At 44.6% G+C, this 14,916-nt stretch overlaps 1 protein-coding gene across 1 annotated transcript; it reads left to right on the top strand.

Moving 5' to 3' along the window:
* The first annotated feature begins 9,322 nt into the window (after positions 1–9,322).
* On the top strand, positions 9,323–10,547 carry phlda2 (pleckstrin homology-like domain, family A, member 2). Its single transcript, XM_023842180.2, has 2 exons — positions 9,323–9,927; positions 10,212–10,547. The coding sequence occupies exon 1, from the start codon at positions 9,365–9,367 to the stop codon at positions 9,893–9,895; it is 531 nt and encodes a 176-aa protein (XP_023697948.1). The 5' UTR covers positions 9,323–9,364; the 3' UTR covers positions 9,896–9,927; positions 10,212–10,547.
* Positions 10,548–14,916: the final 4,369 nt, after the last annotated feature.

The raw sequence follows: 14,916 nt of genomic DNA, 5'->3' as shown, positions 1-14,916 counted from the left end.
TGGAGTGGTGTAAAGCACACCGCCACTGGACTCTGGAGCAGTGGAAATGTGTTCTGTGGAGTGACGAATCATGCTTCTCTGTCTGGCAGTCTGATGGACGAATCTGGGTTTGGTAGGTGTCAGGAGAACATTACCTGCCTGACTGCATTGTGCCAACTGTGAAGTTTGGTGGAGGAGAGATAATGGTATGGGGTTGTTTTTCAGGTACTGGGCTGGGCCCCTTAGTTCCAGTGAAGAGAACTATTAATGCCTCAGCATACCAAGACATTTTGGACAATTATATGCTTCCAAGTTTGTGGGAACAGTTTGGGGAAGGCCGTTTTCTGTTCCTGCATAACTGTGTCCCAGTGCACAAAGCAAGGTCCATAAAGACATGGTTGGGTAAGTTTGGTGTGGTAGAACTTGACTGGCCCACACAGAGCCCTGACCTCAACCCCATCGAACATCTTTGGGATGAAATAGAATGGAGGTTACAAACCAGGCCTTCACGTCCAAAATCAGGTTCTTCTGGATGAATGGGCAAAAATTCCCACAGATACACTCCAGAATCTTGTGGAAAGCCTTCCCAGAAGAGTGGGAGCTGTTATAGCTGCAAAGGGGGGACCAGCTCCATATTGATGCCTATGGATTTAGCATGGAATGTCATAAAAGTTCCTGTAGGTGTGATGACTTAATATGTTTGTCCATATAGTGTATCTGACTATATATGCTTCTGCCCTGTACTGCCTGGGAGAAATTCCAGGCCCCCACTGCATGGGATAAGCGCTTGGGAGACGCATGGATGGACAGCAGTGTGCAGCACAATTAATGCCTAACAGTTCAGCACCTATAGTCTGATAGGCCAGAGGGAAAGTTCAGATCATTTTGAAAGGAAGGAGGAAACTAAACGCATTCCTGCCAGCCGGCAAAACCTAAACTCCTGCATTCTGTCTTAACGTTTTTAATCTGAAAGCTGCTGCAGGGCAGACATTTAAAGTATGAACCCTGTTGAATGAAGGGAGATTAGGCTGCCAGTAATGGAATGTGTCTTGAAATATTCACAGTGTATATGAAGCATGACCGGATAACTGAAATTCTCAGCTGAAGGTCTTTGGACTGTAAGCTAGTGCTGCAGTCTGTGTGCTTCACCAGTATAATATTTATACCCCTTTCTGTTGTCAGTGTTGGTAAAGGTCTTGTTTTCTCTCTGGCTAAGGATGGAGTGGGTGGGGATGCTGTCTGTTGTTGTTAATCCAGGAGTTCAATGGAAGATGTGGTTTCACGGCAGAGTTCCGTTTGCCCTCACAGATCCCTTCCTGTCAGACTGGGCCATTGTTGTATTGAAAGTAGATGTTTTGTTGATTTGAACGGGAGTCAGGAATTCCATTCCCACCAAACCTTCACTGGTATTTGTGGGGTGGGGGGAGAGGCCAGGCTTGTTAGACTCGCGTGCATCTTGTGTCAAGGTTGGCCAACAAAGCTGTCTTTCACATACTCAGCGTTGCATAGCGGATCACCATTAAATAGGCCATTAACAAAAAAGCTGATTGTAAAAAGCACATGTAGCTTCTATACAGAACATAGTCTGCATACCTCTAACTGAGAACTTCCTGCCATATTCTTGGTTTTATTCCATCAGCACAACTTCACACTGCCTTTTTCTCAAATACTTCTTGGTAACTAAGCATCTCTTATAAGCTGCAGAATTTATAATGTAACCAAAACGAAACTAATCAGATTGAATTTATGTCTATGCAATAAATGTAAAGCAATCCCTGCAGTATGTTTTTCTACAGTTATAGAAACATGCTTTAACACCAGTTTAAACCAGCCGCCTACCAGAATACTGTCTGTAGGAGGAGAAGCAGCCACTGTTAGTTTGTTTTCAGCCTCTTGGAGCGAGTTGTAATAATGATTTTTGCTGCACCAGCTTTGAGACACATTGTTCCATGGCAGGGGCTGGGTCTTCTGGGCGAAGCCTTGAACCCCCCGAATACGTCATCTGTACCCTGTACAGCTGCACCACCTGACATCTACCTCTTTCTGCACTAAACTAGCCGCTTTCCCCAAGAAGCAGGACAATCAAAGTACCTCCGGGCAATCAGCCCCATGACTCCCATTCTTGGCACTGAGGTGCGTTTGGTAACACCCTTGAACTAAGCTTCAGTTCCTCTGAGTGACATCCTTTGTGATGGTTAATCCTGTGAGTATCTGCCATCGGAAGTAATTACTGAGACTTGAGCACGAAAGTTGTCGGGGAGGGCAGAGAACAGAACAGACATTCTACTGTTTGAGTGAACAGCTCTGGATCAGGACACCAGGAAACGGGATCCCTCTCACTGTGCAAATGTGATAAAGAGCAGCAGTGTCACATGTGGGTGGACATTATTCGTTGAGAGTCAATGCAAAGTGATATTAATTCAGTCAAGTATGTAGGTCCTGCAAATCATCTCTCTCAAATTCATTTTTTGCAAACCTAGAACATTGACTGTTACGTATCCTTTTCCATTAGTGTGTTAGTAAGTATTAGACATCTATGGGAGCTGAAAGAATGAGAACGGCGAGATTTTTCGATCGCTGGTGACCGTTGTGGAACAAATCAGAGGCAACAGGATGTACAGAGACACCAGCGAGAGGGGGGGGGTGGTCATCAGTCAAAGGCCCACTTGCGTTCTCATCATTCCACTCCATGAGCATTATGGGATGCCACAGCAAGATTATTATTCTAGGGATCTCCTTCTACCTAACAGCTCTAAGGAAACAGTACTTTAAAAACTCAAAAATAGTCGTTTTCACAGATTAATGCATTGGCCAGCCGGTGGCCTTTCTGACACGAACATAAACCCCCTGTGAAACCATCCAGTTTTTTTTTCCCTATTGCAAAAGCACTGGCCTAATGTAACCCTATCCGGATAACTGCTTAATCAAACAGCAGCCATATTTTAAAATACAGATAATACATAAAAGTCACCACCATTCTATTACGTGGTATGTTAATACAAAAAAAGGAAAAAACTGAAGAAACCATATTGTCTACAATGCATTGAAATGAGGATGCTTTGGACCCTTAGTCCACCACTTCAATTAGTCTTTCATATAGTCTCATGATTTAGAAACTTAAGAAACATGTTAAGATATAACTAGTAACTAGTAAAATATCTTTCCTCGTGTGACATGAAACAGGATAGTAAACTATGTATGATCAGATCAGCAGTCTGAAAGAAGCCATCACAAGCTGGAGTGGCAGACATACTTGTCATTCCTAAGCTGTTTTAACTAAATTTAGGTCATGAGCTGTTTAGTTTGCCTTCGTATTGCCTTCAAACACTGATTGTGGATTTCTATGCTTTTCACGTGCTTGTCTTGCGTATGACGGGAACATGGCGGTGACATTTCACACCGGTACATTCCGGTTCCCACCACAAAGCCACAGACATATAATTACACATAATTAACAGAAAGGGAATAAGGACGTCTTGACGGCCAGGCCAGCGTAGGGCTTAGGACATCGCTTGCATCATCAGACTCACATCATGGAAAACCGATCCATTCTTAGGCTGCCACACCATTACACACCTACCTGCAATGATGAACTGGGGAATCCTACATATTTATATTTAAGCGGCTGACAGCTGCACTCATCTGTAGGAATGTGGAGATTGTACTGAAGCATTGCGGGTTTTTGTACGCAACACTAATTCTGGAGTCCCTCAGAGCATCGGAAATTTGGCAAATATACCTTAAGTTTCCGGTGCCTGTATTCAGGGGGACTCTGAACTCCTGGAGTTGGATCTCCCAGGGTTCTGCAGATTCTAAACCTTTAACACTTGAAATCTGCTCTTATTTTGATTGAGGAGACTTACAACCTAAATAATGGCACAGGAATGCAGCTGTAATATGAAGCACAACCTATAAACCCTTAAGAGCAGAAAGTCTTGGTAGCCCAGTTTACAATCACGAACAGCTTCGGCCTTCTTTCTGCAGCGGCCTGCCATGCCGGCCTCGTCTCCTCGGACACAATAGCGTACCACCCGTGTTGTGTGCCATTTGCTCTTTTTCCCACGGTAGAGTTTACCAGCCTGGAATATCTGTGGCTTATCTGAACAATGCCTCGAATAACTGCAGCCGTTTGCCACAAAGGCTTGATGTGAGGCTCGGCCTGCACGCCCGGCTGCAAACGTGTACAGCTAGAAAGTGCAAGTTTGGCATCAGGAGGAGACCACTCTGGGAACCATATTTAGGCACACAACAATGGGAACCGTCTAGAGTGACGCTTGGGAGTGAAAGACTGCTGGAATATAGCAGAGCCTGGACCAAGATATGACAGCTGCAGAGAGGGAACTTCTATCCATCACACCAAAGCAAAAATAATCACATGTCATGTCACAGAGAGGAAGAGAGCATTACTGCAAGCCAGTTTGTTCCCACATTCACTGGGTATGGAATGTCTTCTCTCCTAAGACAAGTATTTCAGGAGACACACTCCAACAAAGTTATAAATGGGACGGCTCATATGCGCGTCTTAAGTCCACATTTCCCTGACATGCTTGCCAAGTCTGCTGGTTTTCTTGCTGAGTGACAGCAGACTCACGCCAACATTTGACATTTTTTTTTTTTTTTTTTGTGTGTGTGTGTGAATGCTTTGCCCCATTCCTGTACCATGTAAGGGCATCTCTGAGCGGAACAGAGACCCATGTCACATGCAGGTGGTGGGAGAGGGACCTTCAGGGGACAGGGGTGGGACCAAATTCTTACAACACGGGATTATTACCTGACCCCATGACGCTGCTGTGACACAACCGCCCACCTCTTACAAATGGCAACTCATAAGTGACCTACAGCTAAAAAAAAAAAGATCATTTATATAGGAGCCAATTAAGATACTCAGTTCAAGCTCCCTCAGGCTAGCTTGGCGGAGGAGGGATCTCTGGTCTAGCAATTCTGGTTACTGATGTAAAGCAAGATGAAAACTAAGATCATGTTTCAGGATGTGAATAACACACAATCATACGTCCACTTAAACTCCAGAAAATACAAATGCCAACAAGAAGACTATCCAGAATGTATGCCAATATATATGGTAAAAGTTCAGCTTAGAGCTGTGGGAAATGGTGTCTAAAGATACTTTGTATTGTGCCAGGGTGGCTGTTTCTTTAAATGTTTCATTATATAAAGGTTTCATATAATAAGGTTTCATTTAATGTCAGCAGCTGCCACAAATGCATCGCAGATCTCCGAAATTGCTCTTGGGAATGTGACACAGGCAGGCACTCACAATGCTGTGTGTTTCACCTATATATACTACAGTTCTCGGTAATTAATATTTGCAGTTTGGCCAAAATTACAGTAATAATCACTAGGATTATATTTATTTCAGGTTGATTATTTTCCCCATCAACTATAAGAGAAAGTATTAGGCTACAGTCAGGGACAGATTACTGTACATCCAAGGAGGATTATAACAAATCTTCAAATCACACTTCCTCACACCTGGTTTGTTTTTTTTTTTGTTTTTTTTACGACTGGAAAGCAATCAAGTAGCATCTAATTCTGGGAGTTGACTGAATCACGCTGAGTCATAAGAAGAGTGGATTTCAGGATTCTTGTTCCTTAGCAGCCACTGAGCAGACCTACCTGAGAAGTATTGCTGATGTTAGATCAGGATACAGAAACACAAAGGTATGGAATGGTCAGGTGCGTTAACAAGGTCGTACATTACTGATGGTCTCATCCCTTTCATGGAGATAACAGCTTATAAAATGACCTTGCGGCTGCTCTGTGCCCCTTCTGCTCTCCTGAAGCGATTGGCTGGGTAGATTCTGATTGAACTGAATGGACTTCAGTTATTGTGTGATTATTATGCTTATCGCAAAATCTGAATTTGACAGCAAAATAAAAATTGGCTTTAAAAGGACATTTTCCATATTTAACACAGAGGCACATTTCAACATAATTATCTTACTAGTTGCTCCCAGTTTGGAATGGTAATGGTATGTAAGTCGAGTGTTTGCATCTGCTCTGCTAGTCACCTCACACAATATGCTTGTGCATTTACCATTTCAATTATGGGTAAATTCCCAGAATGACCCCTGCAGTACCATTTTAAGATAAACAAGACAACACTGCGAAATACCCGCGTCTCTTTCGCTAGCTGTGCCCACTTTATTTTGACTACACCGACTGATAATATTGAACAAAATCTGAGTAATTCATAGAAGGTTATCATAGTACGCCCATGACTAAATAATGATCCGCCTTTGTTAAGAATTGCGGCGTTGATACGTGGCTATTACTAACCACTACATGATAATGGGTAATTCCATAAAAGAGCTGTATGTAACCGGACTCTGAGCAGGCCAACCCCACGCAAGGAAAGAAGAGAGTCCCCTCCCCCCCAACCCAGCCACTCCCTTCAAAGCCACAGTCCTTACTAATGACTCACGCGGCAGCAATGCGGCCGATGGCCCTACGTTGTCCCTGACGATGATGCCGCCCACACAAACAATTTTCCTGCAGGTGTTTTACGGGAAACGGAACCTTGATCTTCTTCTGCACCTTAGTACGTAAAGGCTCAGACTACAATGGTGAAAACTTCAGAGATTTTTTTATTTTACTGGATTCAAATATTAGACTTACATAAAAAAATCTTTCAATCATGTTTAAATATGTTCAATTGTGTTAAAACCACTGAACGCCTTCGGCTCATGTTTTACACCCTCGAAATGACATTCTCCACACCCTCCTAATACAGGGCTATTACCTGGCTCTTTTGGAGTGTTTCACAGTGCTGTAATCCTTGCCATTCTTAATTAAGGAAGGGCATTGTGTGAGCCTGTCATGTCCTCTGCAAGAGTGTGTCTGTGCATCAAAGATGCTCTGACGCAAGGATGAGAAATGGAATGCTGGTTTTCACAAGTGTGTGTCCGGAACCCAGTTCCTCTGAGCTGACAATCGAAGCTCTTCACACAAAGACACTGAAGTGGGTGTTGCAAACACAGCCTCTCCAAACTCCGACAACAGGGTGCCTAGATGTCTTTCAGGAAGAGGCCTGCCTCGAAGTGAATCTCCCAAAGTCGTGCATTTGACACCAGTCCGCAGTCTGTACAGTTTATAGAGTGGCTGTCACTGCAGACACGCTTCACCATGTGTGACGATATGCATGACAAATGGCATAAAAGCGCATTCGGGGGCACAGGATGTACTGTAACTGTACCAGCCGTCCATGTCCTGCATGTTCAGTCTTCCTCCTTGGAACTTTTATGGTAACACTGAGTAATTCAGCACAGTCAGACAGCATAATGCTCAATTAAAGAGAAATGAAGAGATCGGAGCATAAACAGCACGTCAACACGGTAAAAAAAATGTATAAAGTAAGGAAAATGTCGAAGGAACTTCCGCTTAGAGATTAAGGATCCCTGGGCGGCTGGATTGTGGTTAAGTGTGGGGTGGTTCCCAGAAAATTTGTAGAGCCTGTCAATGCGTGGAGACAGTGTGACTCATTAGCCTTGGTTGCCAGACTGTGTGGGGAAAGGAAGCTGGACGTCTGAACCACGTTCATCGATTTCTACACTCTTCCTGTCATTCAGTGACCAATGTTGGTAAACATCTGACGAAGGTCTGCAGCCCACTCAGATTCTTCCTATGCCATGGGGGGGTTCTTGGCACAAAAGCAGCACACGTGCTTCTCAGTATCACCCTTGTTTAGTCTTGCTGGTGTATCATAGACGGGCACCATTCACCTCCCTGAACAGACCTGCTCCATCATTCAGTCCCCGTGCCCTGAAACTACTGACCGACACTTCTGTTCTCAGCACATTTGGAATCAGATCATTAACACTGCTGCTGCCGTTCGTGTGAAGTAAACCTACATGCGCCTCTGACAGCTACTATCAGCGTTTTGTTGGGACAGCGGACCAGCTGGGGGGGCAGCAGCTTCGACATTATCACTGTGACAAGAGCAGCAGGAAAATGGAGAAACCTGGCTGGACCTGAGGGACAGTCTTGTGATAACTACAGTTATCTTCTGAAGGCCCCCATAGTCATTCCTACAACAGAGTGACAACAGTTAACCCCCCCCCACCACCACCACAAAAACCTTTGGGTAGCTCTGCAGAGCATGTGTAATATGCCTGATGATCTTCCTTGTATTCACTATTTTCACAAATACTGTAGGACTCCGTGGACACTGGAATACTCCTCTATGCATACACTGCCAGAAAAAATCAGTACTGATTTGTACCTATCAGGGTACAATTATTTGTCACTGATGCTGTACCCTCAAGGGTCTGCCTGTTGTACCCTAGCTGTAGGTAAATGTACCTTTCAGTCTAATTTAAGGTACAGAAATGGAACATTTTTGCATCATTGGGAGCAGATTAATGTTGTTTGTACCTTGGGGTACTAAACTGTTCCAGGGCTGTACACTTCTTTCTGCCAGTGTAACCCACCTTGCTTACTTCTCTCTCTCTCTCTCTCTCTCACACACACACACACGCATGCATGCACGTACACACGCACACGCATGCACACACACACATATGCAGGCATACAGTTGGGAGCAAAGCTTGATTACTGAGCTCAGAGTCAGGTACAACGGGGGGGGGGGGGGTTATAATGCCATACATTACTGTATATATTTTATACATTTACGCAGCTATAACCACATGCACGCACACCTACTTTTCTAGAAACTGCAGAACAGTACAAATGTCGCTGACTGAATTAGTTATACTGTGAGGTCACAGGTAACTTGATAGATTTTTTTCACCAGGCAGAAATCATGGTACATCAGCCTCATCCAGCCATATCAAATTGCGTATAATTATTTGCATTGACCACGGGCTATAATGAACCTATCGTGACTCCACTAGTAATGCTGCCAAAAATCCACTAGGTGGCAAGGTTATTAAATCGGGAAAAGGGCATGACTGTACATGTGGCCGATTTTATGCAGCGAATCACAGAGTAATAAAACAAGAAATAGGTCTATTGATTTCGATCAAGTCATATGAAATTTAATGATCCTTAATACAGCTCTACACGATTGTTTAAGAAACCGAAGTAATAGTAAAGGTAACTCCCTGGCTAAGCGTTTTAAAATGCATTTTGATAAATTGAAATTGCACTGCTCATGAACTTCAGAATTACTGATACTGTGAAATGCCTTAAGAAGTTTAACCACCGAAGAAATGTTTCTTGAAGAATTCCATCTGGATGAGCTTTTACGAATATGGTTACCCAGCCCTTTAGCTTCCCAGTACAGCCGCGTGGGAGGCGACAGATTTCATAGCGAGTGACGTCGGGTGGGAAGACTTGGCAGAGGCTATAAAACGGAGCGATCGGAAAACTTCATTCATTCTTTTAAGTGCAGGATAAAAGTATCTCCATGAATAATCACTCCTGCTGGGAATTCAACTGCAACACCACACAGCAACCAGTCAAATACCTGAGGATCTGGAGACGGAATCTAATTACCAAAATCTGGCCAAAGAATAAAAACATGAAAATGTCAGCGGCCGAGATTTCGCACGTTTTGAAGGAGGGTGAGCTGGAAAAGAGGAGCGACAACTTTCTCCAGTTCTGGAGAAGGAAGATGTGCGTCCTTACCACAGACAGCCTGAACATCTACGCCGACAACCAGAAGAAGTCAAAGAGCAAGGAGCTCAAACTGCAGTCGATCAAGAAGGTGGACTGCGTGGAGCGGACGGGGAAATTTGTTTACTTCACCATTGTCACAACGGATAATAAAGAGATAGACTTCCGATGCGCCGGCCCGGACAGCTGCTGGAATGCGGTCATCACCATGGCCCTGATTGACTTCCAGAACAGAAGAGCCATTGAGAACTTCAAAACGCGGCAGGACGACGAGATCGCCTCGCCGGAGCAAAAGGAGAAGCGGCTGGCAAGAGGTCCCTGATCGTGCACATACCCCTGCAATAAAACAGTTAGGTAAGTGGTTCGCATTCTCATGCTATATGTTATGCGATTGGATTCACTGCATGTTAGCATTTAAGAAAGGCGTTTATTTATATACTGTACACAGGCCTACCAAAACTCTTTAGATCGTATAAGTAACCTTGCGTAATTTTTAAATATGGTGAACACTTAACTCTTAAATACAATGATTTTTCCGGTCCAGCAATTCAAAATTAATTCGTTGAATATACAGACAATTAGAAACACTGCTGGGAATAAAACGAACATGCTGACGGTTTCTGTACTTTGAAACACAGCGTCAAGTACGGACGGCGGAGACTTGGACCAAATGGAGACGTTGTTTAAAAGGTCTGAAGATGAAGGATTTTCTCTGACTGGAGAGTCCATGCTGAGCTTCGGACAGCGGATCCCGAAGGGGAACCGGCGCAGAGACCGCAGCTTCTAAGCCAAAAGTTAAAGGCTTTCCTCCAATTTCAAGAATGTGCGACCCGTGGAAAGACTCCCGCAAAGGCAATAGACCTGCAACGCGACATGTTAATTTATTTTGTTCTCTTCTGTACACAAAGTGTTGTCTAAATTATTTTATACTTCAACATGTATTTATTTTAATAAATATTATTTTATAAACTTTTCATTTGTCTGACAATTGGCATGCCATTTTTGGTTACTTACACCTAAGTGAACAAAAAAAAAAGACTTAATTTCTTCCAAATGGGCTCTTAACATTGACTGAGCTTACATTTATATTATATAGTATATCATGTATTGTAGTAAAACTACAACTGATAGGCTATAATATTCTGTTTCATTCTATTTAATGAAAAGATAATTTTTGTCATGATATTTAGATCTTAAACACATACATTTCAGTTCAACATAGCATAGGGAATGATTCTGACACACTAAGATATTTTGCATAAAAAAAAAAAAAATCAGGGTAACTGAAATATGTTGGGTATTTCCACCGGAAGAATGCATTTGTTTAAAGAACTTAGTCATTGAGAAATGCGAGGTACACATCCGGACCTCACGTTATCTCGTGTAATATACAGGTAACTTCCTTTCAAACACATTCTCACTCGTTCATTCTTTCTGACTCATTCATTCTGCAAAGGGTTATCAGATAAGGGCAATAATGTCTTTAAAAGGTACGCGCCCAGTTCTGACATACGCTTTTCAAGGGCGTTTTTATAGTGTCGGCAGGTCTAATGCAGTACAGCGATATCAGAATACCGCATACAGTATGTAAGAGTTAGCATGTGATAAGCCCGGATCAAAGATTGCATACTTAAGTGATAGTGAAATGATCAATGTAGCTGAAGCCGACTGCTAACGAGATCTCCCTTACTTACATCATTCGAATACTTGGAATACTTCATTAAAACAACTGAAAGTGCCATACTTAACATAGCAATTTATAGTTCACTAGTAAAGTCTTAGTAAACTAAATATTCGTAATCGAAAATGCTAAAAACATACTTCCCACGCTTTACATCTTGTTAGTTTCTCACAGAGCCCTAAATAATTTTATCTTTGATTCACACCATATATTGAGGAACTCTTATGGAGGTGTAACACCACACCCATTTCCAGTCTGTGTCATGTGTCATGTGCCAGTGGTGAGGCAGCAAGAAATGAGCTCAGCCTGAATGAGTGTCAGGTGTCACCATCCTGCCCTTCCTCACAGCGCCTTTCTACAGGTATGGTTCACCTTTTGTTCTAACGCCTACCCCCAAAACATTAAAATAAAAAGGAAAAAAGACAATAATTTATAAAAACAAGCAACCCACTGAGATTCCTGCCTGTGTGACCCAGTCCTCACTGAACAGGTATTTTTACACTGAAGTGAACTAACAACTCAGAGAGAGGAAGCATAGCCTTATCAGGCAGATAGGCCAATCCAACGTCTTATTTCCAGTGTGTGAAGTCATGAGTCATAAGTCTTATCTCCAAGTCCCTTACTTGTTCCCAAAAGTGAAATTGTCAGTTAAATAAATAAAACTGTACAAACCTGTCACTCTAGATATTTCATTTAAAAAAAAAAAATGCGATGACTAAGAATTAATGCCACATGCTTTGTAGTCATCAAACAGAGGCTGTGGGTTCAGAATAACCTGGACTGCAAATGGAGAGAAAACGATTAAAGCTGTCATGAGTGACTGAGGACCATACAAGTGGGCTTCACCCCCAGTTTGGTGATTTTCTGTCACGCTTACAGTAAGCTATGGCTCCCTGACGTTGTGTCATCACCGGTATACTCGGGGGTGGCTGAAGTGCCCTTTTGAGTAGTAAAAACGCCACTATGGTTGTCATTCACATGATTTACCCCTCTTCCCATGAGGACATGTCCCCTATAGAGCAAGTGATGAAGTGTCTTAATGAGAGCCCTTCTAGTGGAGAGAATGTGATACAGTGCCCCATAAGGTGCTCTTACAATGGCCTAAGCAGCCCCTATGGGTACCCTTCCAATGGAAAAGGGTGCTGCTGTGAAGTGCCCTTCTAGTGGAGAGAATGTGATAGTGCCCTATAAGGTGCCCTAACAATGGCCTAAGCGGCCCCTATGGGTACCCTTCCAATGGAAAAGGGTGCTGCTGTGAAGTGCCCTTCTAGTGGAGAGAATGTGATACAGTGCCCCATAAGGTGCTCTTACAATGGCCTAAGCGGCCCCTATGGGTACCCTTCCAATGGAAAAGGGTGCTGCTGTGAAGTGCCCTTCTAGTGGAGAGAATGTGATAGTGCCCCATAAGGTGCCCTAACAATGGCCTAAGCGGCCCCTATGGGTACCCTTCCAATGGAAAAGGGTGCTGCTGTGAAGTGCCCTTCTAGTGGAGAGAATGTGATAGTGCCCTATAAGGTGCCCTAACAATGGCCTAAGCAGCCCCTATGGGTACCCTTCCAATGGAAAAGGGTGCTGCTGTGAAGTGCCCTTCTAGTGGAGAGAATGTGATACAGTGCCCTATAAGGTGCTCTTACAATGGCCTAAGCGGCCTCTATGGGTACCCTTCCAATGGAAAAGGGTGCTGCTGTGAAGTGCCCTTCTAGTGGAGAGAATGTGATACAGTGCCCTATAAGGCGCCCTAACAATGGCCTAAGCGGCCCCTATGGGTACCCTTCCAATGGAAAAGGGTGCTGCTGTGAAGTGCCCTTCTAGTGGAGAGAATGTGATAGTGCCCTATAAGGCACCCTAACAATGGCCTAAGCGGCCTCTATGGGTACCCTTCCAATGGAAAAGGGTGCCGCTGTGAAGTGCCCTTCTAGTGGAGAGAATGTGATAGTGCCCTATAAGGCGCCCTAACAATGGCCTAAGCGGCCCCTATGGGTACCCTTCCAATGGAAAAGGGTGCCGCTGTGAAGTGCCCTTCTAGTGGAGAGAATGTGATAGTGCCCTATAAGGCACCCTAACAATGGCCTAAGCGGCCTCTATGGGTACCCTTCCAATGGAAAAGGGTGCCGCTGTGAAGTGCCCTTCTAGTGGAGAGAATGTGATAGTGCCCTATAAGGCACCCTAACAATGGCCTAAGCGGCCTCTATGGGTACCCTTCCAATGGAAAAGGGTGCCGCTGTGAAGTGCCCTTCTAGTGGAGAGAATGTGATACAGTGCCCCATAAGGTGCTCTTACAATGGCCTAAACGGCCCCTATGGGTACCCTTCCAATGGAAAAGGGTGCTGCTGTGAAGTGCCCTTCTAGTGGAGAGAATGTGATAGTGCCCTATAAGGTGCCCTAACAATGGCCTAAGTGGCCCCTATGGGTACCCTTCCAATGGAAAAGGGTGCTGCTGTGAAGTGCCCTTCTAGTGGAGAGAATGTGATACAGTGCCCTATAAGGTGCCCTAACAATGGCCTAAGTGGCCTCTATGGGTACCCTTCCAATGGAAAAGGGTGCCGCTGTGAAGTGCCCTTCTAGTGGAGAGAATGTGATAGTGCCCTATAAGGCACCCTAACAATGGCCTAAGCGGCCCCTATGGGTACCCTTCCAATGGAAAAGGGTGCTGCTGTGAAGTGCCCTTCTAGTGGAGAGAATGTGATAGTGCCCTATAAGGTGCCCTAACAATGGCCTAAGTGGCCCCTATGGGTACCCTTCCAATGGAAAAGGGTGCTGCTGTGAAGTGCCCTTCTAGTGGAGAGAATGTGATACAGTGCCCTATAAGGTGCCCTAACAATGGCCTAAGCAGCCCCTATGGGTACCCTTCCAATGGAAAAGGGTGCCGCTGTGAAGTGCCCTTCTAGTGGAGAGAATGTGATAGTGCCCTATAAGGCACCCTAACAATGGCCTAAGCGGCCCCTATGGGTACCCTTCCAATGGAAAAGGGTGCTGCTGTGAAGTGCCCTTCTAGTGGAGAGAATGTGATACAGTGCCCCATAAGGTGCCCTAACAATGGCCTAAGCGGCCCCTATGGGTACCCTTCCAATGGAAAAGGGTGCTGCTGTGAAGTGCCCTTCTAGTGGAGAGAATGTGATAGTGCCCTATAAGGTGCTCTTACAATGGCCTAAGCGGCCCCTATGGGTACCCTTCCAATGGAAAAGGGTGCTGCTGTGAAGTGCCCTTCTAGTGGAGAGAATGTGATAGTGCCCCATAAGGTGCTCTTACAATGGCCTAAAAGGCCCCTATGGGTACCCTTCCAATGGAAAAGGGTGCTGCTGTGAAGTGCCCTTCTAGTGGAGAGAATGTGATAGTGCCCTATAAGGTGCCCTAACAATGGCCTAAGCGGCCCCTATGGGTACCCTTCCAATGGAAAAGGGTGCTGCTGTGAAGTGCCCTTCTAGTGGAGAGAATGTGATAGTGCCCCATAAGGTGCTCTTACAATGGCCTAAAAGGCCCCTATGGGTACCCTTCCAATGGAAAAGGGTGCTGCTGTGAAGTGCCCTTCTAGTGGAGAGAATGTGATAGTGCCCTATAAGGTGCCCTAACAATGGCCTAAGCGGCCCCTATGGGTACCCTTCCAATGGAAAAGGGTGCCGCTGTGAAGTGCCCTTCTAGTGGAGAGAATGTGATACAGTGCC

This window comes from Paramormyrops kingsleyae, chromosome 13 (assembly GCF_048594095.1).
Source record: "Paramormyrops kingsleyae isolate MSU_618 chromosome 13, PKINGS_0.4, whole genome shotgun sequence".
NCBI classification, from domain to species: Eukaryota; Metazoa; Chordata; class Actinopteri; order Osteoglossiformes; family Mormyridae; genus Paramormyrops; species Paramormyrops kingsleyae.
The sequence above is the reverse complement of the archived record's forward strand: the minus strand, read 5'-3'. Positions and strand labels throughout refer to the sequence as shown.

What these genes read in the sequence shown, in the direction of transcription:
- phlda2 (XM_023842180.2), top strand. Translation starts at nt 9,365, where the DNA reads ATGAATAATCACTCCTGCTGGGAATTCAACTGCAACACCACACAGCAA.